At 47.2% G+C, this 26,180-nt stretch overlaps 1 protein-coding gene across 1 annotated transcript in view; it reads right to left on the bottom strand.

Annotated features, from left to right (window-relative positions):
* Positions 1–13,418: 13,418 nt before the first annotated feature.
* LOC147706320 (uncharacterized) overlaps positions 13,419–26,180 on the bottom strand; it is a 54,929-nt gene continuing 42,167 nt past the window's right edge. Inside the window, exon 5 of the mRNA XM_086929066.1 lies at positions 13,419–15,590. Within this exon, the coding sequence (XP_086785192.1) occupies positions 15,128–15,590 (463 nt within the window). The 3' untranslated portion in view covers positions 13,419–15,127. The remainder of the gene's footprint in view (positions 15,591–26,180) is intronic.

The following is a 26,180-nucleotide window of genomic DNA, read 5'->3' as shown; positions in this document are numbered from 1 at the left end:
GCTATAGCTGCTTTTCTTAGCAGATTTTCTCTTTCTGTCCTCTTCCAAGCCAGCCTCCAAGACCTTTCGCCCATGTCTCGACCCCACAGTTGTTTTGAACACCAGCCAAAGACAATGTTCTGCTGGCCAAAAGAACAAGCATTTCCAATGCAATCAGTCTCGCCATTGGGACATTATATGTATTAAGCTATGCAGCACATTAGCCCGGGTGCAGAAACATCTACTGTTCTTTAACATGGAGGAAAAGTAAGCACCAAAGCACACACACATATAAGTATATACTAAAGTATATACTAAAACATATCTATATATATCTATATATGAAAAGATCATCCAGATCCCTCGTCAGCTCACAGCGCCATTTCACACTGCTTCTGCCACGAAAAGATACACGAACCACTGGAACTGCAGGCAAATTAATTATTTATTCTTGCTTCCTGGTAACCCGTTTCGGGCAACACTTGCCCTTGGTCACACACTGTATATATATATATATATATATATATATGTATTAAAGAGGTCTCAAATGCTCGACCTAAAAGGGGGCTAAAATTAGTGATTTCTGAGACCCTACAGTACACAATCCTTATTCATGTTATTGATATAGGTTGACGGGTGGGAAAATATTGGTAGGTGGTTACCAATGACCAAGCTCTTTGGAGCAATGCCCCTAATGGTTTGAGGATGCTCTCGATGTCCTGGAGAAGTGTGATCACAGGCATATAGGTCTAACCCGGAGATGTCAAACATAACTCCAGCAGAATGGATCCATGCCGGGTTTATATGATATTGTGTTAAAATACATTTGCATATTCAAAATCTGATTGGCATACATTTACTGATTGCTCAGAACATCTGGCCTGGATTTGGCCCTCCCGGACCAACGTTGGCAATCCCTGCTCTTGCCAAAAATGCTATAGATGTATGTTTCTCTCATTGAAATCAATTCTATTCTCTTTGACAAACTGGAAGATACTGATCAATTCCCCTATAACTCTTATAGTGGTATCTTCCGTATCCCCTTGCCCACCCTTGTTTATAGTTAAGGCTCCCTGTTTTCCGTTTTTACTGATATTTACAGATAAATACAGGCAGAAAACAATGTGTTTTCTGTCTGCATTTATTTTTAAAAGAGGACAAATACAGAAAAATGTGCTGCTTTTAAGTGACTCTATGTGCTGTCTTTCATGAATTATAGCCCAACAGCTGCGCAGATGGACAGCATGGGAAATTAAAAAAACAGGATGACATTTCTTTAAATTACAGTACGTGTCAATATACTTCAGTGGTGTAATGCCAGTATTTACCAGTGGATGCATTGATATGTAGCAGCTTAAATAGCTAAAACATGACAGACATCCAAGTATGAGTGCTCGTGTATCAGTTAAACAAATATGGAAATGTACATTTTTACAACTTCATTTATACACAAAACACAAAATAAATATGGATAAATACAGACAAAATGTCCAAAAAATAAATATGGTTAAATACAGACGGAAATGTAAAAAAAAAAAATACCATAAAACCAGGAGCCCTATTTATAGTGTACAAGGAACTTTCCATTGCTGACAGCTGGTACTGTCTTGCCAGTGGATTTGACAACTGGCTCCGCAGAGAGAGCTGGGCCGAGAATAACTACAGAGACCTAGCTGTTTGGCTGATGCCCAGTGGAGCTACTTAATAGCTAAAGAGGAGATGGGCTTTTGGACATCCTCCTTGGCCATCACCTACCCAACCGGACTTTGGACAGACTCTCCTTTCATCTCTCCATCTTATCCACCTCCTACCCCTTTACCCCGCCCCCTCATCCTTTTAAGCTCCATTTATTATCGTCTTCCACGCTCTTAAAATGTTTTTCTAGTAACTGATGTAACGTGTAACTGATGTAATTTTGTAATTAATGTGGAACCTTATGTAAAGCGCTCTGATACCTCCGGGTCTAGCCAGCGCTATATAAAACTCTCAAAATAAATAAAAATAACATAAATAAAAAACAGTTCCTAACTGCAGTTAAAATCGAGGGCAGTGTCCTTCCCCCCAAGGCTTGTAGATTGGGAGTTTGATCTAGACTGGTGTCAGAGAGTGGAAAAGTTAGTAAATCAGAGCAGGGGCTGCCCTAAGAAGTGGGATAAGGTGTGGTGGTGTCTGGCTGGACTTGTGTGTTTATTGACATGGAGTGTAGTTCTTCTAAGGGAAGGATAGAACACCATGGTTGACCGGCCACTTACATAAGCCATGTGAAAAGTTACGGGCCATAAAAGCACCATTCTCACATCACTTCCATGCTCTACCTTTAACATTGTACATTTTAATTGTCATGTATGTAGCATGATATTCAGCATACATTTCCTGTACATACTGTATGAAGAGCATGGTTTGAATAAAAAGAGTTAAAAACAAAAATGTGTATGGTACACAAGCAATGTAACCACATTACTTGAATGGGATCATCTCAATTAGGCAATTGTAGTGTCTGTATATCAACAAAGAGCTTTGACAACATCATCAGATCCAGACTGGTGGCTGGCATGAGAAATGCTTGCATGATTGCCACCCTCCAAACTCAAATCAGCCTGTATTATCTGTGGTCCAAAGTTTGAACTTACTCATGCCTATTCAATCATAAAAGTAGTGTCCTGAGGTGTACTATATAAACAGTGATGTAAAGGACAAAAAAATGAAGAACGTTTTAGCAAACTCCGAACTACAGGGCTGGACTGGGAAGAGAAACCAGCTCTGGCAATTCCACTCGACTGACCCCGGGTGGGGAGCGTGGGGTTGGGAGAGTTGCAGTGAGAATCTCTAGTTACGAGCACTGCTGCAGCTTTTATTTTGTTACAGGGGGGCGATATTGTGGCGCTGCTGCAAAACCGGCCCCCACGGCCACAAAACCGGCCCGACCACTCCAACCCACCGGGGAAATGCCCAGTGCCTGCTAGGGCCAGTTCGGACCTGACGAACAATAAATGTCTCCCTAATATTCATAGATCCTACTTTTGACGAACCATCACACCTACATGAGTCAGAAAAAGCAGAAGAGAAACCAAGACTGATGGTGTGCGGGCTGAATAACATCCAAGCCTTTATCATTAAAGTAAATATTATTTTGACTTCGCCTTTGCTTTATATTCCAAGTTGTCAATTTTTCCAATTATTGCTATTATTTTGTACTGATGTTTTACATTGTTTTTATAACCTCAATAAAGCATTTGAAACTCAAAAAAATATTATTTTGGTGGCCAACTTACCCATTTATTTAGTTGCAGGTTACTGGACATGATCAATATTACACACCTTTCCTAATAAATGATACCATCTGACCCATCAAATGATTATCTAATTGCTCTTTTCGACATAGATGACAAAGTGCAAGAGTTTTATACAGGGAGCTTGAAGTATAGGTTAAGGACCGTGAAAATGTCCCTTCCTATCAAACATGGTTTAGACGCAATGTAGCACTCTAGCATGCTCGCTTTCTCCTTTTTAGGTCGAGGCCTCGTCCGCACTGCTGTAAGCAGTGGTGGGCGGAGCCAAAGATTTAATGATGTCTAGTATGGGGGCTTGAACCTGCCCCTCTTCTCCATTGCTGGCCTCGTAAATGCTGGCCAGCCATTGGAGGAGAGGGGCGTCACTCGGTTCTAGCCCTGGCTTGAGCAGATTCGGGGGCGTTTTTCTTTAGTTTTTTAAGCCCGCCTCTTTTCTCGTGGTGGGCGTTACACCCTCCCTTTCGCTGAGGTCCCAGTCTATTCCTCCTGTAATGTACCTTTTGCTACCTCTTGTTTAGTTTTGTGCTCCTTTTCTACTCATTGGCTGAGAGAAAGAAAAACACGCTCCTCAATCCCAAAAATTATGGGTGTTTCTCCGAGCCATTTGTGAATGACCTCGGAGAAACATGGTGGTGTGGAGCGCTCCTCTCTTGCCTTCCGAGATCGTAAGGCAAGAGAGGAGCACTCCACACCACCATGTTTCTCCGAGATCATTCACAAATGGCTCAGAGAAACGCCCGTCATTTTCGAGGGGGGGGGGGGGCTGGCCTAACTCCGCCGTGAAACTGTACGGGAAACTCTCCTTGCTGCTGTTGCTTCCTTGCTCTCTAACTTGTTCTTTTGACTGGTTGTAGCTGCTTCGTGCTACATGTTGGAATGTGTGTTGCATCAGAGGGGGTGCGAGCTGTGAGGCCCCCCGGTGTCTGCCAGCCTCAGGTGGAGCCCTGAGGGCTGGATGAAGACCCCTGCTTCCGGTGCCAGCACCCCCTTCTGGTGGCAGGTGTGCGGCATAACATTAAGACAGGGAAAAACACGATAAACGTAAATCCTCACTAAAGACCTCACCAGGGAGCCAGAGGTGGGGACGGTTCACGCCCAAGCTGCCACTTTCCTGGATTGTGGGGTAGCCCCTGCCCTCATATCCCCACTGCCCCCTCTGTGGACTCCTCCAGTGTCCCTTGAGGCCTTGCAATAGTGTTTTCTCAGACCCTTGCTGAAGCTGTGTGTGGGGTAGGCCTTCCACGCCGTGGTGTCTTGGACATAGCGCCCACGGTTACAGCCCCCCTCATATAACGCAGGCCACAGACCGAGCTGTGTCTTGCTGCTGATACAATATTACAGCAGTCCTTCATTTGTAGACTTTTGGAGGCTGAAGGAGTAAGTTGGCCCTGCAGTTGCGCCCGTGCAGCACGGCTGGGCTCTGCTGTGCAGGAATATGGTGTTTGCTTTTACATGTATATATTTCACCGCACAATCGTGTTCTATATGCAGCCCCGGGCCACACTCTGCGCTCTGTGGCCTCAGGCGCTGTAATCCCGCAGCGCTTCACAGGCCGAGCTGGAGTGAAGTCACCGTTGGCAGGAATGCGTTGCTCGGCTTCCCTCAGGGCAGTGCCTGCAGAGTATAGCGCCTCGGGTTACAGCTCTGCCGCCCGCATGCTCGTCTTCTCCTGCACTCTCCCTCTCTCTAAATCTGTTCTTGTTCTCCACACCTCTGCTATCTCTCCATTCCTTGACCTAGAACCCACTTCCGGCTCTCTACCCCTGCCTGTTGTTTGCCCATGAATGGGTTTTTTCTCCTGGACTTTTTCCTACTTATTTAATTCTATCCAGGATATTAATCAATGTATTTTCTACAAGGCGTACCTCCAGTTCCCCACCACCTCAGCTCTCATTCATTAACTCAGACCGGAACTTTATCTCCTCATCCGCTCCTCTCTGCCCCCCCACCATCGCCTCCACCCACACCACCCTCACCTCCGCCCCTCATATCGCATCACAACGCCCGCTCTTTCATCCTCTTTCATATTTCTCCTTTCGCCTCCACGTACTCCCTCTGCCCTCTCTCCTTAAAGTGCATGCATCCCTCCGCACCCCCGGTTTCTGGAGTTCCCCTGTTCTCTACTTGTCCCCAGCCCTCTCCCCTGTCTTCCTTCCCTCTGATCTCGCTTCTCCTCACTCTTATCCTCTCCCTGATCCCCTGGATGTATTCCTCTCTCCTGGTGTCGCTGCTGTTTCTTCTCCCTCTCACCCATCTGTTCTTTTCCTCTCTTCAGTCCTATCTCCGTTCTTTCTCCTAAACTCGCCTCCACCCCCTCTGTATATTCTGCTCTGTCTGTACCCTCGCCCCTTCCATCTCCCCTTCGCTTTCTCATGTCCCTCTGTCTGCCCTGTACCCATCCCTCCAGCCTTCCCTTCCCCCTTCCCTCTTCGCTGCTGCCCTCTGCTCCCCCTCTTCTGTCTCTGTCTGCCCTCTCTTTTCCGGTCTGACCTGTCCCTCTCCCCCTCTGCTCACTGCCCCCACCCCCCGCTTTTGCAGTTTCCCTGCTCCCTCTTTCCCCTACTTTTTCTTCTCCTGCACTCTCTCTCTCTCTCTCTCAATCTGTTCTTGTTCTCCACACCTCTGCTATCTCTCCATTCCTTGACCTAGAACCCACTTCCGGCTCTCACCCCAGCAGTTCTCGCCTCCTGCTTGCTCCCGCTGATCTACTGTTTATCAAAATAATAGTTTATCATCGGTTTATGAAACACTATAAACATAAAAAACATATATGCTCAGTTTATCATAAAAATCAACATCATTTACAACTTTGCATGATAATTAACGACGCTTCTAAAATGAATGGCAATTTTACAGATAAGCCATCTTTCTCTATTCTTTCTCCGACTGGTCTGGTCGCCTCTGCTTGTCTTCGTCTCATCTCTCACGTCTCAGTTCTTTCCCATCCCTCTCTGTCGCCTCTCGAATCACCCTCCTACCGCCTGTCTGTTCCCTTTCCTCCGTCACTTGTCTGCTCTCCCTACACATGAACTGCCTCCCCTCCTTCTCGCTGTGCTCTTTCCCTTCGCTGGTGCTGCTTTCCTCCACCTCTGCTTGCTCTCCCTCTTCGCGCCGGCTCTCCTCTTAGGTTCTCTCCCTTCCCTCCACCCTCCTCCCTCGACTCTTGCCGTGAGTGTGGGGCTCTGTGTGTGGGGGGCTCTGTGTGTGTGGGGGACTCTGTGTGTGTGGGGGGCTCTGTGTGTGGGGGGGCTCTGTGTGTGGGGGGGCTCTGTGTGTGTGGGGCTCTGTGTGTGGGGGGCTCTGTGTGTGTGTGTGGCTCTGTGTGTGTGTGTGGCTCGATGTGTGGCTCTGTATGTGTGTGTGTGTGGCTGTGTGTGTGTGTGGCTCTGTGTGTGTGTGTGTGTGTGGCTCTGTGTGTGTGTGTGTGACTCTGTGTGTGTGTGTGTGGCTCTGTGTGTGTGTGGCTCTATGTGTGTGTGTATGGCTCTGTGTGTGTGTGTGGCTCTGTGTGTGCGTGTTTGGCTCTGTGTGTGTGTGTGTGTGTGGCTCTGTGTATGTGTGTGTGGCTATGTGTGTGTGGATAGCTTTTTTTGTAGGTAGCTCTATGTGTGGGTGGCTCTGTCTGTGTGAGGGTGGCTCTATGTGAATGACTCTGTGTTGGTGGCTCCGTATGTGTGTGTGTGTGGCTCTGTGAGGGTGTAAATGCAATAGGTCATGCATATGCAAGCGAATAAGCTATTGGCATTGTAAATGACAATGCCATTTATTTAACGATTAAGCTATTGGCAATGTAAATGACAATGCTATTATTTATGATTTAATAAAAAATAAAAAAATAAAAAAAATACCATGAGCAATGCCAATAGCTCTACCTTTAATAATGCAGAGACCATTGCATTGTAAATGCTTGTTAATTCACCAGGCAATAGATATTCTGAAATGTTGCCTTTAAACCAGGGTTGACTGGTACACTGAAAGTGGTGGGGCGAGTAAAGTGCCCCACCACTACTCAAAAAACTAAATAAAACATCCTCCCTCCAAAACCTCAAAATAAAACACCCCTTCCTCCAAAAGGCCAAAATAAAATACCCCTCCCTCCAAAAGTCCAAAATAAAACAACCTCTCCCTCCAAAAGCCAAAACAAACAACTCCAAAAACATTTTATATAATTATGGGCTTGCTGAATGCTCCTACAGGGACTGGTCTCCACCCAGCTGTCTAAGACAGCTGGGTAGAGAGCTTCTAAGGTGTGCATGCCACTTTGTCCAGCTCAAGACAGCCAGTCAAAGTGACATGCACACTTTGAAGTGTCTGGCCAGAGACTGCTTCAGTCCGTCCTGCTGTCAATTGGCAGCAGAGGACACGCCCCGCATGTGTCTGGGCTCATGGTAGGCTGGCTGCTAAAGTGCGAACACATTGGTGAAAAAGTAAATGGCAATTTAATCTTTTCTTTTCCATTTAATTTTTTTCTTTGGGGCGCGCAGCGGGCGGGGGTGATGCCTCCCCGCCCTTGTGAAGAAACCTCAGCTGCTTTAGACTTGCTTGTTGATTACAATACTGGTTTCCATGGAGTAGACCTAGTGCATTGGACATCCAACGAAACTTCCTAGGGAAAGCAAATCATTACATACAGACACATAGGTATGGGAGAAAAATGGGAAAGGGTCAAGTCATAGGTCAAGGGGCTGAAAAAGCAAAGGAACTGAAACACTGATCCGTGTTGGCACCCCTTTTCTTCATCTTATATACAGCTCATCTAAGTATAACCCTTGAAAATGTGAGACCCTTTCCCCAGAAAATTGAGAAATAGGCCATGCAAATATTACAATCTGTGGACGATATGTTGACACTGGACTCTACCAGAAATAAAAGCCCTCGATTTATATAACGCTTATATAACACTACAAACCTGATCTCAGAAGAGTTAGCTACCAGTGCCAGGACACCCCCGGGTAACCGTTGAGCTTAAAAAATTTATATAACATAACATAACACTGTGAACACATTAAAAGCCAATATGAAAAAAAACAAAAATATAAATTTTTGGTGAAGGGTGAACACTGAGCCAAAATGAGGTATTTTAGTATAATCTGCCAAACGGACATACATCATGTATAACAGGGGTACTCATAGTACGGCCCGCGGGCCGGTGGCGGCCCGGCAAGCCTTCCTAGGCGGCCCGTGGACATTGCAGACACCTGTGTTTAAAATTAAATAAATTAAATAGTCTTCACAAATACAGCGCCGGGTGATTCCAGTGATTGTCAGAGGGGAGCTGCAGGGGCCTAAGAGGTGAAATTCAACAAAGCCTAATTAACATGTAAATGGTCTTTTAAAGACCCACGAAGTACTTGGTGCGGCTGTGTGTGTGCGGCCGGGGAAGCTGTCTCAGCCGGGGAGAAGGGAAACACAGAGAGAGGGCAGGAGGGAGGGAAACAGAGAGTGGGAGACAGGGAGGGAGACACAGAGGGAGAGTGGGAAACAGAGAGTGGGAGACACAGAGGGAGGGAGGGAGACACAGAGGGAGGGAGGGAGGAAGGGAGGGAGACAGGGAGGGGGGAGGGAGACACAGAGGGAGGGAGGGAGGGAAACAGAGTGGGAGACAGGGAGGGAGACACAGAGGGAGAGAGGGAGACACAGAGAGAGGGAGGGAGACAAGGAAGGAGACACAGAGGGAGGGAGGGAGGGAAACAGAGAGTGGGAGACAGGGAGGGAGACACAGTGGGAGGGAGGGAGACACAGTGGGAGGGAGACACAGAGGGAGGGAGGGAGACACGGAGAGAGGGAAACAGAGTGGGAGACAGGGAGGGAGACACAGAGGGAGAGTGGGAGACTGGGAGGGAGACACAGAGGGAGAGTGGGAGACTGGAAGGGAGACACAGAGGGAGAGGGAGACTGGGAGGGAGACACAGAGGGAGAGTGGGAGACTGGGAGGGAGACACAGAGGGAGAGTGGGAGACAGGGAGGAAGACACAGAGGGAGAGTGGGAGACTGGGAGGGAGACACAGAGGGAGAGTGGGAGACACGAAGGGAGACACAAAGGGAGGGAGGGAAACAGAGTGGGAGACAGGGAGGGAGGCACAGAGGGAGAGTGGGAGACTGGGAGGGAAACACAGAGGGAGAGTGGGAGACTGGAAGGGAGACACAGAGGGAGAGTGGGAGACTGGAAGGGAGACACAGAGGGAGACAGAGGGAGAGTGGGAGACTGGGAGGGAGACACAGAGGGAGAGTGGGAGACAGGGAGGGAGACACAGAGAGAGAGTGGGAGACTGGGAGGGAGACACAGAGGGAGAGAGGGAGACAGGGAGGGAGACACAGAGGGAGAGTGGGAGACTGGGAGGGAGACTGGAAGGGAGACACAGAGGGAGAGGGAAAACGGGAGGGAGACACAGAGGGAGAGTGGGAGACAGGGAGGGAGACACAGAGGGAGAGTGGGAGACAGGGAGGGAGACACACCGGGAGAGGGAGGGAGGGAGAGAGAGAGAGAGAGGGAGAGAGAGAGAGAGGGAGAGAGAGAGAAGGAGGGATAGAAGGAGGGAGAGAGAGAAATATGTGTGTATGCTGGGTCTGGTGCTCAGTGGACGAAGGTGTCTGCTGCAGGGACCTGTGTTTAACCTCATGGTCACAATTTTTGTTTGCTTTAGCCCTGCCCCATCCCCTCTGTCCCCGCACCCACCGGTGCGGCCCTCAGCCACAAACCACACTGTAAATTTGGCCCCCGAGAGAAAGTTTGTGAGTACCCATGATGTATAACCTGGGTCAGTACTTGCTGCCCCGTTTTTCTGATGCTACCCTTGATATGCCATTGAGTACACTTGATATTGCCCTTACATTACCAGCATGCCTGCTGTGCCAGTGCACTGTGCATGGGGCATGGAAACTCAGTCTGTGGGCATGGCCACTGGAAGTAAGTTGCAGGGGAGAACCAAATTATGTGGCAGGGTTTACTAAATTATGTGGCAAGAAAAGGCAAATTCTGCAGCGTAATGCTGCACATTTTATGATATAATACTTCATTATTTTGTCATTTGTACACATTTTAACAGTATGAGAAAATGTTTCTTCTCATTAGAACTTTTTTAACACACAAGTACACCAGTAAGCAACAGACAGATGACAAGTCAACATTTGTAAGGGCCTTACATTGTGCGTAAACATGCATTGCTGGGTATTCATTAACTTTTCATCCATTTTTGCTAGAAGTAAAGTTTTATTTTGTTTGCCGCAGACGAGGGATTATGTTGCAAATGCAGAAAATCCATAATTATGCGAAAAACATTGCAGCTGCAAAATCACATATTTCCAATGGCTCTGAATATGGGATCAATCCTACTTAAGTTTGGGTTGCATCACAATTTCCTATCTTGTGTATGGAACTACATCTGAGCCAAAAACATCAGACCCTCCATATTTATGGAAGACGTCCCAAACTATGGCAGCCCCTGTTGTGAACTGGACAATATCTAATCTTCTGCCTGAAGCACACAGGATTGTATTTGAGGCCTTGTCTGCACCTGTACACAAGACTCCATTTGAAGCTTCAACATAACGTCCTCATGATGTACAGGAGACTTGATCTGAGATAGCAACATCTAACCCTATTAGGACATATGAGAATCCACCCATCACTAGAACACTCTGCCTTCATGATGTGCTCAAATCTCTTTAGGAAGGTTTTGGAGTTTTTGTGCATTTCAATTTTTTTTGTATTATTAACCTTTTCCGTGCTGATGACGGAACCGCTCCGTCATCAGCCGCGGTGGCGCTGTGCTGATGACGGAGCGGTTCCGTCATGGCCCGCCCAACGCGCCTGCGCGGCGCTGATTCCATGCCTGCGCTGGGCGTTCTATTAAGCGGGCGGGGCCATGACGGAACGGCTCCGTCATCAGCACAGCTCAACCGCGGCTGGTGACGGAGCGGTTCCTTCACCAGTATGGACCCGCCGCGCGGCCGCCCCGCCCCCTTAGTGCTGCGGCGGAATAGCCGCCGCAGCGAAGGGGTTAACAACATGCAGAATGTAGATTTACTTTCGAATTAACATATCTATACTAATATGGTGTTGTAGCACTTGAAATGAATTTGCTACGCTTTGTCAAAATGTCTTAATACTATTGTAAATGCTGAGTATGCTAACTAGGCCTCAGTTAGGCCACAACACAATGTAGATTATAATGAATGCCTTCTTATGCATTTTTACTGTTAATTATTTCTACAAAACACAATCAAGCAGAGTCATGTTTGTTTATTTCCATTGACATTGTTCTTGCTGTTTTGGAAGACAAAAGTTTCAACATGGACACAGTAATGTTGCATTTTCCAAGGCCCTTCCGCTGACTCACTGTACTGCATTCATTCATAATAGTTTGCTGTTGTTCTTGTAACTTCTTTGCTCTACCATTTCCGGATGACAATGGCATGGAATGGGCAGAATCAATATTATTGTATAATGCTTATATTGCAAGACAATGTGCCATTTAATTGAATTGTGCTCTGATTTGTTGGAAATATAATTATTTTGCTCACACCATGGTGAATGTGCAGAAATTAATGTTTTCCTATGCGGGAAAACTGCAACGAAAGCATTGAATTTGGGGGTAAGCCAGAAGACTTTCCCGATTCCCTTGGGTGCTGCTAATGAAGATGTCTGATTTCCTTTTGATTTTTCTGCTCATTTGGGACTTACGGCCTGATTTTATTTCCGGCAGTCGGGTTACTCCATCACAACAGTGGCAACGATCCTGTCCGCCGAAATATAAATCCCATAGGATATAATGGAACACTGTCTCCATTGTGACGCAGTAACCCGTTCACCGAGCTCTAAATCAGGCTCTTAGAATTTTCTGATTTTGCACCTTATCCTGTATTGCTCGATTTGCTGGGAGCCGAAATATAAATCCCATAGGATATAATGGAACACTGTCTCCATTGTGACGCAGTAACCCGTCCACCGAGATCTAAATCAGGCTCTTAGAAATGTCTGATTTTGCACCTTATCCTGTATTGCTCGGTTTGCTGAGAGCCGAAATATAAATCCCATAGGATATAATGGAACACTGTCTCCATTGTGACGCAGTAACCCGTCCACCGAGATCTAAATCAGGCTCTTAGAAATGTATGATTTTGCACCTTATCCTGTATTGCTCGATTTGCTGAGAGCCGAAATATAAATCCCATAGGATATAATGGAACACTGTCTCCATTGTGACGCAGTAACCCGTTCACCGAGCTCTAAATCAGGCTCTTAGAATTTTCTGATTTTGCACCTTATCCTGTATTGCTCGATTTGCTAAGAGCCGAAATATAAATCCCTTAGGATATAATGGAACACTGTCTCCATTGTGACGCAGTAACCCGTCCACCGAGATCTAAATCAGGCTCTTAGAAATGTCTGATTTTGCACCTTATCCTGTATTGCTCGATTTGCTGAGAGCGTTAATGGTTATGATGTTATGCATTGGCATTTACAATTTCAGGACCACATCTACTGAATTTTTGTAACCAATCTTTTACAATTCTTATTTCTGCCCTATAAGTCAATTATTGAGTCTGTCCTACTTAACTGACTGCAATTTATATATTCTCTATGTTGCTTTATCACGGGGACACATTTTGTCATGAAATTGAGGTTTCATGCCATCTCCCATAAATCCACCTGTGTTTGCGCTGTTGAAATAATACTTTAGGGTGTACAATTTAGGGGGTCCCACAAAGGCACAGCCTCCAGCCATTAAGAGGTGCATGAGGTTCGACCTAAGGAGACAATTTCCAAGAACACAAGTGAATCGACCTAAGGCTGAAAGACTCTACCTTTACAATTTATATGATGCCCTGTTTGAGGCAACGCCACCCTTTATACATCACCTTCTTGCCTCCTTAATAACCCTAGAATAGAATGCTGGACCACATCAATTTCAGTATAAAATTGTAAATGATTCTGTTGTATCTGCAAGCACCTTGCATGCTTTACAGTGTCTTGGCCTAAAGAGCTGGTAACAGGCACAAAAAAAGAAGAACTTTGTAATAAAAGAGGAATACAAGGATGCTGGCGCATGCATTTCCAGAACATGGAGCAGTACCTATTTTTGCTAATGTTGTTCCTGCTCGCTGACCCAAGAATATGGCTACTGTTGTTTGCAAAGGTTGGTCAAGACTCTATTCTTTTTCTTCTCAAGTGTCAGCTGTGTTTCAGCAGCTAAGTCATATTTCACAAGATTGCATAACATAACACAACAGTTTTTACAGATAATAAAGCTGGATGTTTAGTTGCAAGTATTTATTGTCTACCAATTACTTCTACAATGAACAAATAGAAAAATAGAGTAGGTCACAAATCACAAATGTGAAAAACAAGGTGCCTAGAATCAGGAGGCGCTAGCCAAGTCTAGCACTCATGCTTCACTTCTTTCTTGTCCATGGAATCTCTGTGTGCTTTGTCTGGTTTGGATTTAGGTTGCAGCAATTGAGTACCTGGGAAATGACCTGAAGTCCCCAACTGGGAAATTAACAATGGATGGACAGACCCAAGCTTGGTCTCATGGTCCTTAAGGACATGTTGTTGCAAGATTTTTTTCCAGAGTCTGGCGTGACAATGTTGCAGGAGCAAAGGAACTTGAAGTCATCGAAAGAAAATCCAAGCAAAAGCTCAACTCTGGGATCAGGAACCATTTTGTGTTCCCAGATGAACTAATAGCCCAAGAGGGAGGGTATGGACAACAGACCACCGACCAGCTTGGATACACAACAAGTGGAAGATGAGGTAGTAGCTAGCGTGCTAACCTACTAGGATAGGTATGTGTTCTTTCATTGATCCGGGGTCATACAAAGCCAATCATCCGGGTCTGCTCACCTCTATGCTCCAGGTTATCGAGGTTCTCTTGAGCTCCTGGAACAGTTTTTTTGCCATCACTTGTTGATCACTCCAGGCACATCCATATTCTGTGAAAAGGGCGGTCTAGGGTCCTGACCTAAGGCCTGATCCATGTGCTAGGGCAGTCTTGACCTCCCCAGGTAGCTCTACAGCCAGGAGATAGACAGTCAATGTACCAAATTAGTTCTAGCTTGGAGGGAGTGGACCAGAAATGATCCTGTTTCTGAGATTAAGCAATAAACAAGACCTACAAGACAAAATGAATGACCTACTGAACATAGCTATTCACTATATATTCAGATGTAGTGAACTTCTAACCAGAGAGGAAAGTCTCACTGAAATTCCTATCGGGAGTCAGAGAAAAAGCTAGAATTTCAGGATCTTCAGAAGCTGAAATTCCAAAAAGCATTTCCTGCTAGATGGAGCTGGAATTATATATTCAGGGACTTAACACTAAAACTAGACAATTGCAAACATATATCTAAAGCAGGGTGTGGGGATAGACACAGGGAGTAAATAGGACATAGGAAAGAGGGGTAGCATGCAGAAGAGTATACACGCAGTCCTGTGTACGTGTACACACACACACACACACGCACATACACACACAGACACACACATTCACAGACTCTCTCTCACTTGCTCAGTCTCTCTCTCTCTTTCTCTCCTTCTCTATCTCTTCTTCTTTCTCTCTCTCTCTCTCACTCTCTCTTTTCAGGCCCAGATGTGCAGTAGAACTAAGACAGTTTTGACCAGGAGCTAGTAAGATGCATGGTCAAAACTCTGGTGCTTTAAGCAACTCATACAGAAATCTCTGTATACCCGCATGGACAAAGTTCCTAATTAAGGTCAGTCAACTTTGCCTTTTATCCTCCTACATTATAATTGAGATTGGTGATAGCAAGGGGTGCTGAATCTTTATGGATTAAGAAACAGAGAAGAAAATCATAATAATTATGACATAAGCAGGTGGCACCCAAGAGATGAGGGTTCAGGTCCTTTCTGTCTTGAATTTCTGTCGCAGCGCTTTCTGCACGTTCTGGATTTTCTCTGTGATTACAGTGTCACTCAGGTGGTCCCCGAACCTTTGCTTCAGCAGCACACGGATAACTTTGATGCATCGCTCGTCCATCATGGGCTTGGCCTTGCGGAACGTGTTGCCGCGGCGACCAGTGATGGAGTGGCTCTGAATGTAGTCAGAAGTGAAGAGCTTGTGGAGCAAGGTCTTGCAGGCTGTGCTGATCTTCTGGTCGAAGCGGATAGCCTCACGTAGCTGCTCGCGGGTGTGGCCATTGAACAGCTCTGGTGCAGGGCGGGGCGGGGGGCAAGCTTCCTCATAAAGAGGTGTGGCCTCCAGGTGTTGCACCTTCCTTTTCAAGTACATCAACTCCCGCTGGAGGTGGAAGACCATCTTTTCCAGGCGGCGGAGCTTCTCATCTCTGGGCAGGGACAGTCTGCAGGAAACATGCAAAGAGAGACTTGTGACAAAAAAAGAGAGCGGAGGAGATCAAATCAAAAACATTGTGTCATTGATGTGTTCATGTCAAATCAAGTCCATGTTTATTGTGTGGTTAATCAACACAATTCCAACAATAAAAACCACCAATTAACCCCATATATAATTACACCAAAGTGTCCTCTAGATGGAATAGAGATTCAATTAAGTTCTGCATGGGCATAAGGTTGGTTACCAACAGTTTTCTCAAAGTCACTAACGCGCATCCATACAATAAAAAAGTTACTAATAAATATACAATTAATTGTGCAAAGAAAGCATCTCAATGTCATTCATACCTAACCTGTTAAATCTCATTTTCTGAAAAACTTGGAAAAGAGTTCAAGGACTGGACTGGCACAATATGTGGACAATAAGTGAGACTCATACCTATAAATTAGCTGCTGATATCGCCTGTCTCTGTCTAAACTGGCGCACAGGAATAAACAACAAAAGCAAGAGTTGAAACTTCCAAATTGTCTTGATTGGTAGAAAAATAGATTGGGCTTTGTCTAGGCTTTAAGACTCTACAATATTGCCTGAGTGTTTCTTCTTCCTTGGGGGCATATTATCAAGAAACAGCATTACAATTATCGCCGCTTTAGCGGCATAAAACTGCCGCTATAACGGCGATAATGGGCTTGATAATTTGTCCTTGTGAATTCCCATAAAAGCCCATGTTCTGGTGTGAACATGGGCTTCTATTGAAATTCTGAAAAGCAGCGATAATTTTAACTCCATCCTTGATAATATGCCCCCAAAATTCTTTAATGATCTTCCTTAAAGGAAATGTGTTTACTCAATATTACTAAATATTAAAAACAGCATACATGCTTCTGTACTGAGTCCATATTAAAATCAGCTAGAAATTGCTTCATGAATAATGATCAATCTATGGTTGGACATTTATTATCAATGTTAATTGCAGCCCAGATTAGTGATTTTGGGGACCCAGAGCAGTCGTAGGGTATGTCTTTGAAAAAGTGGGCATCAGGTTTTATTCTTGGAGGAAGTTGTGGGGACAACACAAGTTGGAATATGCACATCAGTGATAACATTCACAGGACCCGGAAAACTGTGATCCTGCTCTCCCTAGACACAGAGAAAGCTTTTGACCAGGTTGCTAGGCAATTTTTAAGCTTCACCCTAGAGAAGTTTGGACTTGCTCTTGAGGTAGAGAATCGATTCAGTGTAGTTATAAGAACCCACATGCATGTGTTAGAGTAAATGGTGGCCTTTGGGATTAGTTATGGCATGAGGCATGGATGCTGTCTGTCCCCTGTCATCTTTGCACTCAAGATGGAGATTTTAGCTGAAACAAATCACAACCATATGGAGAGCCAAGGGGTCAAGATTAGTTAGGCACCTATAAAATGGCAATATATGTGGAGGAAGTATTGATAATGTTCAATGACCTCTGCAGCTCCATCCTGCTGCTGATGGGAGAATTGCAAGAATATGGAGCAGTCTCTGGATTCCATATAAATGTTCATAAAATCCGGAGCATTCACCCTTTCAATGCCCGTGGCTCAAATGGATGTATTTTCCATGGGCTACATGCCACATTGAGTAGTTGGGGATACAAATAATGTGTTTCCTGGTTTCCTGGTTTCCTGGTTCCATCTTGTGGAAGCCAAATACAGATCCGTACTGCACTATAATTGAAAGGATCTGTAGTATTGTCACACAAGGGGGGGTCTATTATGGTATGGCGGAGTAGAGGCCATCAATATGATGATCTACCCAGGATACTCTTTGTCATGCATCTGATACCTCTCCCTCCCACTCCCATGAGTTTCCACCATTTGATCGCTGCAACACTTGATTGGAAACTTTATCTGGGGGTGGAGGCACCTAAGAACTTCAAGACAGGGTTGACCCTGCCACAGGAGGATAGGCTTGTCTGTTACAGCAAAGAATTACCAAGCAACACAGCTACACTTCCTAGTGGAGAGGGAACAAGCAGAATCTGAAAAGCAGTAGTGCTTCATTGATGCAGTGATCACAAGCACTCATAAATGCAAAGTGCCTTGAATGGACAAAAACACAGGCCATGGGGGCTGTACCACTCCCTAGTCACCAGGGCCAATATTGGAGTCTGGGACAGGGTGGCCATTCACAGTACACTCACGTCCTTTCCCTCTCCATTCAACCAAACCGTGGGAGATCATTTGTTGACTCCACTAGAGGAGTCCCTCTTGTTTCAGCCAGGACAATAGAAAGATGCCATAGAATAGGTGACTTTCCACTGGTCTGGGATTCAAGGACCTCGACCAGCTTAGGAAAGAATATAGCCCGCAAAAGAAAGGAGTTTTTGTGACTGGCAAGTCAATATTGGGTGAACAGCCTTGAGTCAAAGTGAGTGCCTGCCAGGCCCTGATCAACTTTGAGAAGGGGCTCCTTCTGGAAGGAGACAAGGTTGTGATTTTAGACATCTACAAATTTCTCTTAAAACGCAAGGACCAGGCCAACGGCGGTAGAAGGGTGATCTTGGCAGCGATCTGTTAGATAAGGAATGGGATCAGATCCATGCCAGAATTCAGAGGATCCCAGGAGTCAATTCTAAGAGGTAAGCCATGCTAAAAGTCATTGGCTATTGGTACCATGTTCCCAACAATCTGCATAGTTGGGAGAGAGTGTCGGTGAGTTCAAATGTTGGGGTGTCTGCTCTCAGGAATCCCCGAACTTCAGGGATACTGGGCACTGGTTTCACACGCTGTAGAATGTATCTTCCAGATGAAGATTCCCAGATTTCCTGATTATGTATTACTAGGGCTCCCAAATGGGCACAATTTCCCACTCCTCTCATGAAGAGGCATGTGAATGTCTGTAGCACTTGCTGCTGCAATACTAGGATGACAGCCAAATGGAAATTGACCAAGGTTCTCATGACCCTCAAATGGCATCACTGCCATGGGGATTGAAAAGCTACCCCTGAGATTAATATATAAAATGCACAATGTGACACATTGTGGGCCCTCTTTTTGGAGAATCCCTTAACAGAGTCCTGGGAACTCACAGGTTCCAGCTATCTCGAGGTACTGAATACAATATCACTGATAAGACACAATTAATAAGATAGGGGGAGGCAAAATCTTTCTAAAATAAATCACCCTGAGACCACGAGTCCAGCGTGTGATGAAACATGGAGAATAGTAACACCCATATGACTGGTGATTGGGGGGGAGATTGGTGGTGGTGGAGTTTGGTAGGTTTAACCTAGGTCCAGTGGTTTTTCTGCTATACCAGTTTCCTCTAAATTGATTGGACCAACTTCTGGTTTCCACGCCAGCCTCCAAGATATCAGCACTGGTAAGTTAGACCAAATCCCAGTAGGCAGATTTGGGCCACAAAAAAGTGAGCAAAATCCAGATGGATCTGAGTTTGAGTAATAGCTCGGGATAAACCAAAATTGACTGGTAAACAGTGCATTGTGCCGAGTCTTAGTTCATCCATCCACGAACTTTGTTGAGGGTCTCTCAGACCCATCCAGGGTGGAGTCGTAGGCTAGACTTTCATCTACAATACAACTGTCGCAAGACCATGGGCCAGAGGTGTATGACGTGATTTTGCATGCGCAAACGGGTTTGTGAACCCGTTTGCACATGCAAAATCACTGTTGGCCATATACAATTCCTAAATAGCGAGTCACAATTTATTTGAGACTCGCTATTTAGGAATCGAGAGTCGCAGGAAGGGGCGTTTCCTTCCTAATTGCATCTGCAATGCTATGTGTGAATGTTTTGTGACCGCAATTGCAGTTGCAAAAAACACTCGCAAACTACCACCCTCTTCAAGAGGGTGGTAATGCAGTCGCAATTTGGAAGGGGTCCCCGGGGGACCCCTTTCACTTTGTGACTGTCTCTAACAATATTTTTTAAGGGCAGGCAGTGGTCCCTGGGACCACTGCCTGCCCTTAAAAAATCAAACAAACACATTTCATTTTTTTTAAAAAATGCAACCCGTTTTCCGTTAAGGAAAACAGGCTGCATTTTTTTTTTTTTTTAAAGCTGCTTTATTAAAAGCAGTCCCAGACATGGTGGTCTGCTGAGCCCAGCAGGCTACTATCACTGGGAGGGCTGTCATTCCCAATGGGCTCGCAAATTGTGAGAGGCTCATTAATATTAATGAGCCTCACAATTTGCGACCCCATTGGGAATCGCAAAATAGTGTAATAACACTGTTGCACATTTCATTTAGCGCCTCACAATTTGTGACTCGCAATGAGTCGCAAAATGCAAGGCACTAAATGAAAAAGCGTGCATCTGGCCCTAGGTCATTTAGCACATATATTATGAAAGCATTCACAAGCATGGCCAAAACTCAGCAAATTCTTCGCTCTACTCAGCTGTAAATCAGTGAGTTTGTTTTGCTAATTTTGCAAATCACAACCTCTGCATCTTTTTTAATGTGGTCACAAAGACATCTTCCTGAATATAGCTGTATTTACCATAACAGTTGCTGCTGAACTAGTGGTATATGTATATAAAACACAGGTTCACATTAACAAACATTGATGTGACGCCGAATGAAAATCTGTAATGCTAAGCTGCACAAATCTTAAGTCAACACCAATAGGGGCCCACTGCAAGCCCAAAGCAAAATCTATTTTGGTATTGACAAAGAGATGCAAAGGCCAATTTGTGTGGCTATGTGTGAATTTATAAAAAAAAAAGTAATGGAACGCAGGGTATAGCATGGGCTTGTGTTACATTGCGTTGCGGAGGCATTACTTAGGTGGAGCATGGGCATTTCCAGGCACCCACCCATGGATGCCTCTTCTTGTTCTATGTTCTGAGGTATGGGTAGGTTTAAATTCCTTTGGTGATGTTGTCAAGAAGCAGAAGTGGAATTGATTCTCAACAATATTTAAATTTGGGAAAAAGACAAAACTAGACTGTTGGAACCAAATATCAGATATTGTAGTTAAATTAGGGCCTAAATTAGAGAAATTAGGGCACAGATTTTCTAACGCTTTGCTATGGGTGTGCTTTACTTTCATAAAGTAAACACGCTGCAAAGTGTTATGCTGGGATTTACTTTCCAACGCAATTGGAAAGGGGCGACCACTCGGTCCCCCCGAACGTATGGTTGGGTGCCCCGATCCCCCCGGGAAACCATTTTGGGCGGGGGGCGTGGCTCGGCTGGTATGCTCGAAGTGGCGTAGCCGGGGCGCGCCTTTTCCCGCCCAAGAGGGGTTGTCCTAGACACCCACACGGAAGACCACGCCCAGTAGGCGTACCGGAGGAGGGTACCCGCCCTCCCGCACAAGGATAAATAGAGCGGGAATCCGAAGAAGCGTCCTCTTGTTCCTGTGCTCTGAAGGCTGCACCCACTCGTTGCTCGTGAGCCCTCGACGGAACAAGCGGCAATTTTGAGAACTTGTAATCTTGTTGTTTTTCTTTCAGTTATTTGGAGTACGTAGGATCCAGGACCTCGTTGATCAACTAGAGCAAGATTACTCGAAGCCATGGCCGGCAAGAAAGCAGGAAAGGGCTCCGAGATGGAGAAGGTATTGCGCCATTTGTCGAACCGAATGGCAAGCATGGACCGAAAGCTCGGAAGAGTTGACTCAATCGGCCGGGGTTTGGCCGAAGTTAAGAGACAGTTAGCGGCCCAGAAAAGCTCAGGCCGCCCTAAAAAGGTAATAGGCCCGGGCTCGCCGGGAGTAGTCCCTGAGGGTAGGGGGAAGCGTGTGAAGAGGAGGGCGGTTTCTGGGGAAGTTCCGGTTCCTGTGGTACCCCCAGTCGCCCCCATTACACCAGTGGTCAGCCAGGTGCCAAACCCAGATATAGGTTTACCGATCCCGATTGTAGTTACCCCTGTTAATGGCGAGGCGATGCCCCCGGAACTGGCCATCTAGTTAGCGGCAGTGTTGCCCTGGCTCAAAAAGAAAACGGGGGGGGCAGTGGCTGCGGGAGACCCGGCTGAGGAAGCTAGGCTAATAATCGAGCAGTTACGGCAGTCGAGAGAGGCCGCGACGGCGAGTGTTCCTCTTGTTCCCTCACAGGTGGCGCCGGGAGGACCTGCAGTTAGCCGGGAAAAAGGCGGCAGACACGACGGTTGAACCTGGTAAGCACACATTGCCAATGGCAGGGGAGGGTTCATTACCTTCAAGGCGGGAAAGGGTTGCCCAGCACATCCCTGCGGCCACGAAGGAACTGATATGGGGAGAGAAGTATGTGAATATGTTTTCCTTGTTGACTGACCATCGTGAGATGGAATATACAAAATCCCAGAAGGATTTATGGCACCCCAGTGTATGGCGGGCTAAGATGGCAGAATTTAGGGTCGATGAGACTGTAGCAAATTGGGTCAAGGCCTTTTCAATATTTACGGCAGTCATGGGGGAACGCAAACCAGAAATCATGACTGAGCTGACCTGTTATCAGAATAGGATTATGGATTTTTATACCATGTATGAGGGGGATGAGTGGAAAGGCTATGATATGAAATTCCAAAAAGCGAAAGAGTTTGATGCGACTTTGACCTGGGACTGCCTCGACTCGGTGTCATGGCACAAGCAGCTCTTGCCTGGGGCGGCAGGGACGTCCTCGCCGGGTGGGAGCGGGTCAGGGTCAGTCCGCCAAAAACCTGCGGTGCCCTTTCGAGCGGGCGCCGGCGGGGATTATCAGCCTAAGACCGGCGGGAATGGCGGCAAGTGGGGGGTTTGTTGGGGCTTCAATCGAGGCAACTGTAACAGGCCCCAGGGTGCATGTAGGTTCCGGCATGCGTGTGCGGGCTGTGGGAACTCCTCACACCCAGAAAGTAGCTGTAGATCTAAGAACAGCGGAACGGGAGGAAAAGGGGGGTCTAAGCAAGAGTGAGGTGATGCTTGGTAACCGATTGCCTACACCTGTCGATATCATGGCTATGACTCCTTGGTTGAACAAATACCCGGATAATGTATCCGCCGGGGTGTTGAGGAATGGATTCCTATATGGCTTCAACATCCCGGCGGGGGATTTTCGGGGGGACTCCTTTAGTAAAAATCAGTTATCTGTCCAACACAACCCAAGCGTAGTGGCAAGAAAGATTTCCAAAGAAGTCAGCTTGGGGCGGGTGGCAGGCCCTTTTCATCGCCCGCCAATGGCGGATTTTGTGTGTTCTCCGCTAGGGGTAATCCCAAAGTAAGACCCGGGGGAGTTTAGACTCATTCACAACTTGTCTGCCCCAAAAGGTTCTTCGGTGAACGAAGCCATCGACCCGGATATTTGTTCAGTGCGGTACGCATCGTTCGACGATGCCGTGGCCATGTTAAATCACCTGGGCTCCGGAGCGCTGATGGCGAAATCAGACATCGAATCAACATTCCGGTTGCTCCCGGTACACCCGCGAGATCAGCAATTGCTAGGCTTTGCTTTTCAAGGGAGTTATTACATGGATAAATACATGCCTATGGGTTGCTCGATTTCTTGTGCCTATTTTGAAATGTTCAGCTGTTTTTTGGAGTGGGCATTCACCGAGGCCACAGGGCATAGGCATGTGATGCACTATCTGGATGACTTCCTGTTCTTGGGAGCAGCCGGCGATACGAAATGTGCGCAGGCGCTGCAGGACTTCTGCATCCTCATGCGGGAGTTTGGAGTCCCATTGGCACCAGGTAAGACGGTCGGACCATCTACTTCACTGGAGTTTCTGGGAATTGAGCTCGATTCTGTGGAGGGGTGTTTCCGTTTACCGATTGAAAAAGTGGCCAAGTTTAGGGCTTCCTTGACACAATGCCTGGGCAAGGAGAAGGTGACCCTGCACCAGTTACAGCTAACAGTGGGTCAGCTTAACTTTGCCTTGAGGGTGGTACCAATGGCCCGCCCCTTCTCACGCTCTATTGCACAAGCTATGGTGGGTCTCAAGGAGGGACACCACCGTACGAGACTGTCGGCAGAGGTTCGCCAGGATATGCGCATTTGGTTGGCATTTCTGGCGGACTTCAACGGTCGAGTTGTGTGGAACAAGCCACCAGCGTCTTCAGAGGAATTGGGTCTCTGGACTGACTCAGCTGGGAGCGTGGGATTTGGCGCCATCTTTGGTAACCAATGGTCGGCGCAAATATGGCCGACGTGGTGGCACTCCAGCGGTCTGACAGGTAACATTGGGTTCTTGGAACTGTTCCCCATTTGGGTTGCGCTGTTGGCATGGCCAGACCATTTCAGTGACCGCTCAGTGGTGTTTTGGTCTGACAATATGACTGTAGTTGAGTGCATTAACCAGCAGGCAGCTCGCTGCAAGTGGATCTTGAGATTGTTGAAGGAAATTGTACTACTGTGCATGAGATTGAATGTACAGTTGAGGGCAAAACATGTGCCAGGTGTACTGAATCATGCTGCTGACGCACTCTCTCGTTCACGTATGCAGGCTTTCAGGGGATATCTGCCCACAGCGGACCTAGTGGCGGCACCGTTCCCCGAAGCACTATGGCTAATCGGTGCCCCGGATTACAAGACCTCGTGGTAGCCAGTCTAGCCCCAGGACAAGGAAGGCATACGAAGGAGCGTTTTGTTCCTACTGCACATTTTTGGGTCCAACAGGGAGACAGAGCTGGGGTCAGGAGGAATCCTTCCTGGGGTTCCTGGTAGCGCTGCACAGAGAAGGCCGATCAGCGGCAACGGCCAATAGGCATAGGGCGGCCATTTCATTCATGGCGCAGGTGCATGGCATAAAAGACCCGACGGGTTCCTTTTTGGTTAAGAAGGCCCTCCGCGGCTGGCAACGCCTCGAGGGTTGCAAGCAAGATGTGAGGCGCCCGATTGGCTTAGACAGGTTGTCTCTACTTGTAGCAAAACTGGATGAGATCGTGCTCCTCCCCTTTCGAAGCAGTTCGGTTCCGGGCAGCTTTCGCATTGGCATTCCATGGGGCTATGCGGGTGAGCGAACTTGTCGCAAGGAACAAGAAAGATATGGAGGGAGGCTTGTGCAGGGATCACGTCCAAATAAGGGGTGATTTGATGGTGATCTCAATAGCCAGGTCCAGGACTGACCAGGGAGCTATGGGAAATAGTGTTATCGTGCAGCGCGCTCGAGGGTCCCCTACGTGCCCGATAAAGTGTATAGAGGAATACTTGGCACTAAGGACGGCTACATGGGGGGGGAGTTTGCTTAGGCACAAGGATGGCACCCCACTGACGTGATTTCAGTTTCAGAGGGTGCTAGCACTGTCAATCGCTGCCGCGGGCATGGACCCGTGCGATTTTGGGACCCACTCCTTTAGGATAGGGGCTGCTACTGAGGCTACAGCCAGGGGTCAGAGTGCGGAGGAAGTAAAACAGTTGGGACGTTGGTCCTCGAATTGCTTCAAAAGGTATGTGCGATTGCACATGTTGTAAAGATCAATTAACATGCACTCACGCTTCTTGCCTTTTGTTTGAATTACAGTTTCGCGAGCCTGTCACGCGGGGCGGAATTTGAAGTCGACCCAGCACCAGGAGACCAGCGGTCAAGGATCACCGACTGGAGAGAGAGTGGTATGGGTCGTGGGCCACTCATATGTGAGACGCGCTGGGGACGTATTCAAGGCAGGTGACGCGACTCACGCAGCTGGGGAATACGGGTACAGAGTTACCTTTCATGGGAAGGGCGGGCTCTGTTTTGACCAATTCGAATCGTTTTTTGAGGGTCTTTTAGGGCGGCAAAGGTCACCGCCATCTGTAGTCATAGTACACCTGGGGGGCAATGACTTGGTGACACTGGGTAGACGAGTGTTATTGGAACACATTCTGTTGGCTGTTAGCTGGTTGGCTAAAAAACTCCCGGGATGCACGATTGCCTGGTCCCACATGATCCCCAGGAAGGTATGGCGGGGGGGCCTTTCGGTGTCAGCGCTGAACCATTCAGTGAAAAGGGTTAACAATAAAATTGGTAAATTGTTTCGCTCTTGGCAGTTGCATAGCATTCCACACGGGTGTATTCGGGGTGATCACATGTATCTGAATGATGGGGTTCACCTGTCCAGGGAGGGGAATGACTTACTCATAGGAGACTTCATAGCATGGCTAAGGGGTTTGAGGAAGCATGACCTTTAGGAGGAGAAGGGGGGGGCGGATAGTCGGTCAACTATCCGGCCTGTGGCGGTAAGGTCATGATCGGTGAGCAGTAATTTCAAGGTCCCTAGAGGGGGGCGCCACCCAGAATGGATGGGAGCGCCCAGGGGGAGGCGGCCATTGGCCCCTTCCACGGGGAGGCGGCACCCACTAAGGATGGGTCGCCTAGGGGGAGACGGCCATAGGCCCCTCCCAGGGGGGAGGCGGCTAGATGCCCCTCCTACGAATTTACCGGGGGCCAGATATCCGCGACGGCGGATAGAGAGTGTGGGGATGGGGGGGAGTCCACGCTGTCCTTCCTACAGATACCTCACACGGGAACCCGGACGACCTTTAAGATGGCATCGAGTGGAAAGGGGGCCCCCACCACGACAAGGGAAGTTACAGTTGGCAATGAGGGTAGAGTCCTCTGCGCATGCGCCACTCACACTGCGAGGGCGAGATTTTGGTAGTAGGGATCTGACACCGGTTAAGACCTTGCCGTTGGCCCTTAATGCTAGGATGTACAATTT

This window comes from Lissotriton vulgaris, chromosome 7, assembly GCF_964263255.1.
Source record: "Lissotriton vulgaris chromosome 7, aLisVul1.2, whole genome shotgun sequence".
In the NCBI taxonomy this organism is placed as follows: domain Eukaryota; kingdom Metazoa; phylum Chordata; class Amphibia; order Caudata; family Salamandridae; genus Lissotriton; species Lissotriton vulgaris.
This window is presented reverse-complemented; position numbering and strand designations above follow the sequence as displayed.